We start from the raw sequence: 5,152 nt of genomic DNA, 5'->3' as shown, positions 1-5,152 counted from the left end.
GGAATTGGATTAAAGGTTTAAGTATTCACTTGATTCACATCTTTTGTAACTGTTTCATCTTTGTCTGCACCAGTGTGGATCCAGAGCCAAACCCCGGTTCTTGCGTACAGAGTCGGGGACACTTCACCTCACATGGAATATTTACAATTACAAGCCATTAATATACATTTTATATATATATATATATATATATATATATATATATATATATATATATATATATATAGCTTACTGTTAAATGTCTTAACTTTAAAATGGCAAGTAATGTTGGACAAGATTGTTTGAGTATGGGTTTCGACAGACCAAAAAAACCAGAGAGCCCAGATGAAACACTAAGAACATGTGAAACGAGTGTCACAAATGAACTCAAGTCATTTCAAGATAAATGTTGATTGGAAACTTCTTGCTGTCACTTTAAAGCCTGATTCCCTCAGGATCACACCACCGTGTTTACATCCGTGTTGCATAACCTGCATCAAATATTTAGCATCTTTTATATACATGAAAGGAAAGCTATCAGAAGGTGCTCTAACACTGCTGTAGGTGTGATGCACCTGAGATGTCATTTTATTTCAAAAGCTTATAAAATGTCAGTTTAATTTATTGAAACATTTAGTCATTTTTTAACAGGATGGATGATACAGGACGCTTTTATACACACACATTTCCATCTTCCACTGTGTGTGTGTGTGTGTGTGTGTGTGTGTGTGTGTTTCCCACGGGAGGTGCCAGACGGCCAGTAATTTGGTTGTCTTGGCTCGTCTGGAGTAACACCTGCCCCCTCTCTGGGGAAATGGCCTTTCAGCCAAGAGGGAGGAAGACAAGGAGCAAACACTTGCAGGATAAAAAAAAAATTTAATAATAAAATAAAGTCCCACCATGAAGCTAAATCTCGATGACTGACCGTTTTCCATTCCATATTGGTGTTTTCTGCAAGTAAATATTTCACGTTTCAAACCGAAAGAAGAAAGAAGAGAGCTGCCTAAAGGCTCCAAAATTAACTAGAGCTGACAAATGATTTCTCCAGAGACAAATAAATTAATAAATTGACCCACAAATGTTGGCTATTTTTACTCACATCTTTTGCAGATCAAGAAGCTCAAAGCAAAATGCCTCGGCTGACATATAGTGCACAGAGTGAAAAACACACATGCACAAACAAAAACCAGGAGACTTTTTGCAATTTATTTTACCGTTATTTTATTTAAAAAAAAAATCACCCCACCAGTAAAATATTAAAAGAAATGTCTTTGTTTAAAAACCAGCTGTCACAGCAACTCTACTACAAAATATGTGCATAAAGCAATAAGGGCAAGACCCTGAAAAGACAAGAATTCTTTGGATAGCAGGTATGGTTCTTTCCCCATTATAAAATAAAACATTGCATTATTATTATTATTATTATTATTATGAACAGAACATTTTCAAACTGCGACACAGAAAAAAACACACACAAAAGAACAAAAAAAATACTTGTCATGTTACAGTATATTTGGTCGCATCAGGAAGTCCTTAACTCCCACTTATTCATTGTATCACATCAACCATAAGGGGAATTACTGCTGGGGAAAAAATTAACACATTTATAACACCTGTTCATTCTGTTACTGTAAGTTTTCATTATAGCTGAAATTATAGCAGCCTTACAAGATTCACATTAAACTACTTTCAGAGTTGGAAAAGGGGAAGAATCTAGTTTTGTTTCTTTTCAGAGTAGCCTAATCTCTTTTTTTGTTTCTGCACAAAATAAATATACGAAATATTAACAAACACCAAAAAGTGCAGTCATATATATTTTTAACTTTTTGTGTATGTGCATGTGCGTGTGTATGTAAGTGTGTGTTTTTGAGTGTGTGTGAAAATTTGAACGTCACAGTCTAACACATACGGTAACGTTGTTTACGCGATAGCCTACATTACAAACACCCAGCATTATTGTACAATTTAAAATAACGAATTAAAAGCATAAATAAATAAATAAATAAATAAACACATCGATAGGAGAAAAGTGCAGATAAATAAGTAAATAAATAAATAACAATTGATCTAAGTGGCACTTGTACATACTTGGTTTTTCTTTTTTTTTCCTCAATGAAAACAAACAAACAAACAAACAAACAAACAAAAACCCCGACATGTCAGATCTATACCACGCAACTAATCAGTCTGTGTTCAATCTCAGTGCAACTGGTGGTCTACAGCCCCTGCTCTCTCTCCACTTGTTTACACTGTTATAACGTCATTCCAGTGATTTTTTTAAGGTCCCTCTCGGCGTTCTTGCATCTCTGTTTGGATGTCTGGCCTACAGCAAGGACCGCAGTCTGTCTTTTTAATGGTGCACGACTCTTGGAGCTCTCACCATGCGTCGCTCTATCCGACTGGAGAAATTCATTTGCGCAAACTGTTCTGAGATCAGTTCTAGAACCGCAAAACCCGTTCACTCGAATACGCCCCGCGCTCCTGAAACTGATCTCAGAACAGTTCCAGTTCCAATCGAATGCTTGGGCTTGTTATAGCGCCTCTACGTTTAAATAAAACCTTTAAAAAGTTCTTATCCTAATCCCTAACCTCTGTCTAACACTTTTCGAGTGAGCAGGTAAGTTTACCTAGCCTATTCATATAAAAAATCATCTTAATTTTTTTTTTTGTCCATTCTCACGACTAAACATCCAACACGTGGTTCAAGTAGGAAATGTAACAAATAGCCAGTCTAAGGATCTCGATCTTGGAGAGCTTCTTGTCAGGAGGCAGGGTGGGCAGAAGCTTCCGCAGCTCACCGAAAGCCACGTTAAACGCCTCGACCCGGATGCGCTCCCGAGTCGCGTGCGCTGAGCGGTACTTAGCCGTAGCGCGCCTGCGCCGTCGCTTTTCCTCGCGCGTGAGCGGCTGCGGCGCGAGCGCTTTGACTTTGCCCTCGGCGTCCGTGCTGAGCTCCTCGGACATGCAGCCAGCCTTCATGTCGCTCAACACGCTTTCGGCGTCCGAGTGGCTCCAGGGCAGCTCCGGGTCCGTCTGATCTGGGCTCAGCATCATTTTCCCCTCTTTTGTTAGTTGATGGGAGCTTGAATACGGAGGTTTGACAGTTCTGTAGTTTTACAGGACCTGAAAGGAAGCACGCAGTATAGGCTAGATGTCAATGCAATGTATAGAATAAATAGATTTGCATGAAGTGCAGGAAAATTTGACACACATCACGGCATCCTAGTGTTTTTTTTTCCTTTACTTTTTGGAGTGTCTCACTCGCAGAAGAAAAAAAATACTACTTAACCTTTGTTGCACACTTTCTTGAAACACACAAAAAAAAAAACCTCAAAAATATTTGATTATATAATAACCCCTTAATTTTTTTTTCTTTTTTCTACTACCTGTTGTGCACTCTTTGAAAAGAAATTGCATGAAATATTTAATTATACACACTTTGAGTTCTGAGCTTCCCAAAAGTCCATTCTGATAGGGAATCTGTTCTAGGGTTTTACCTAGAAGCCTTAAAGGTTCCCCTAGTATAATATCCCAACATCCCTTACTTTGGTAAATGAGCAAAAAAAAAATCCCTAAAGTTTTTGGTTTTGAAATCTGTATTCGCGTGAAAATAAAAAAAAGGCGTGTTATATAAAAGTAAAATAAATAATACAAAAGCAATCTTACCTTTTCATTCTCTTAAATGCTAAATAAATTAATATCTAGTGCACGTGAATCTGTCTTAATTTTTTTCTTTGTCAATTTCTTTACTTTTAATCAAATATCCAAAGTTTCCATATGAACTCAGTTAATTCTATTAACTTAACAGCTTGCGTTTTTAATACATGCATATGCACGGTATACGTATTGTTCAGCACTAAACGAAATCATTGCAAATATGATAATTTTGTGAGTCTTTTTTTCCCGTAATTAAAATCATCCATCTGTCACGCGCTAACACTTGGCGCGTGCTGCGTGACAGGACAAAACGGAACCGGAATAATAAAGAGGTTCAAAAGGTTAACATCTGTTGTAGGAACTTTGGGTTTCGATCAGCATCAATTCTCCTCCCTAATAAACCGCACGTGCAACGAGACATTTCGGTGTAAAAGGTACATTCTAGTTAATCAATAAAACATTGTACTTGAAAGAATTTTCGTTTAGAATACAATATGCAACATTGTTGCAAATCTTACTTTAAAGTAGTTTCGTTTACAAACATTTTTTCAAATAGTTCTGTTTTAAAGATTTTGTTTATTATTATTATTATTATTATTATTATTATTATTGTTTTATTTAAATAAAATCTGACTAACTGCATGATTTCATGTTGTTTCGTTTACACATTCAACTTAATATAGTTACAAAAAGTATATAGTATTTGTAGACTAATTAATGTTAAAAACATAACTCTTGTTCAACCAACCGTAATAAACTGTGACAGGTCCAAAAAAAAAGTCCTGATGATCTTGAAGTCCTCGCTCCAACTCTTTTCTTTACTCTCGGGTCTTTCCGTGGATTTTTTCATGCAACATCCTTTTTTCTTCTTCTTGCAAATCACTTTGAATCTGATCCAGAAACAAATCAGCTGCTGGAACGGCAAAGCTATTTTGAATCTAGATTCTATCTAAACATCTAGTCTATTTTTTGTGTATATTAGTCGATCCGATTAATTTCCCCCCCTCCGGAGTAATCGACTTTGGAATAAACAAACAACCGTGATGTCTCCTGACCCCCGGCTTCAGACAATAGAGATGGCAGTGGCGATAAAGATGATGGGGAAAGTGCAGAAATGCGTTATCTCCTGGACGATCACAAGCACCGAATGCCAGCAGAGCAAACAGTCCTCAAATCAAAAAGCATTTCCTCGCTTTCCTCTCTAGGCTGCCGAACCCGTGCGCTGTCGTGTCCACTCCTGATATTTAAAAAAAAAAAACGGAACGTGTAAGAGAGGAATAAAATACTACTTCCTAGTGAAGCGCTGTCCCGATTGACGGAGAGATGGAATATATTTGTGGGGCGGTATTGTCTAACACCGCCCCTTCTGCCACCACACCTCCCTCACTTCTCCACCCCCACTCCCCCCCCTCCCCTTCTCCCTCTTTTCCCCCCTCTATCACTCTTTCCCTCTCAACCCCAAGAAACCAAGAAGGGTCCATGGACAATCATGCTGAGCGTAGAGAGAGAGAGAGAG

The 5,152-nt window shown here is 37.8% G+C and overlaps 1 protein-coding gene across 1 annotated transcript; it reads right to left on the bottom strand.

Moving 5' to 3' along the window:
• Positions 1–1,203: 1,203 nt before the first annotated feature.
• LOC128506796 (helix-loop-helix protein 2-like) lies at positions 1,204–4,914 on the bottom strand. The gene is made up of 2 exons (XM_053477387.1): positions 4,385–4,914; positions 1,204–3,102 (listed from the first exon to the last, which is right to left on the bottom strand). Exon 2 carries the CDS (start codon positions 3,031–3,033, stop codon positions 2,662–2,664), a length of 372 nt encoding a protein of 123 aa, XP_053333362.1. The 5' UTR covers positions 3,034–3,102; positions 4,385–4,914; the 3' UTR covers positions 1,204–2,661.
• Positions 4,915–5,152: the final 238 nt, after the last annotated feature.

Source organism: Clarias gariepinus, chromosome 18, assembly GCF_024256425.1.
Source record: "Clarias gariepinus isolate MV-2021 ecotype Netherlands chromosome 18, CGAR_prim_01v2, whole genome shotgun sequence".
NCBI classification, from domain to species: domain Eukaryota; kingdom Metazoa; phylum Chordata; class Actinopteri; order Siluriformes; family Clariidae; genus Clarias; species Clarias gariepinus.
This window is presented reverse-complemented; position numbering and strand designations above follow the sequence as displayed.

Excerpts from the sequence above, each read along its gene's own strand:
- LOC128506796 (XM_053477387.1), bottom strand. The coding sequence starts at position 3,033 with ATGATGCTGAGCCCAGATCAGACGGACCCGGAGCTGCCCTGGAGCCAC.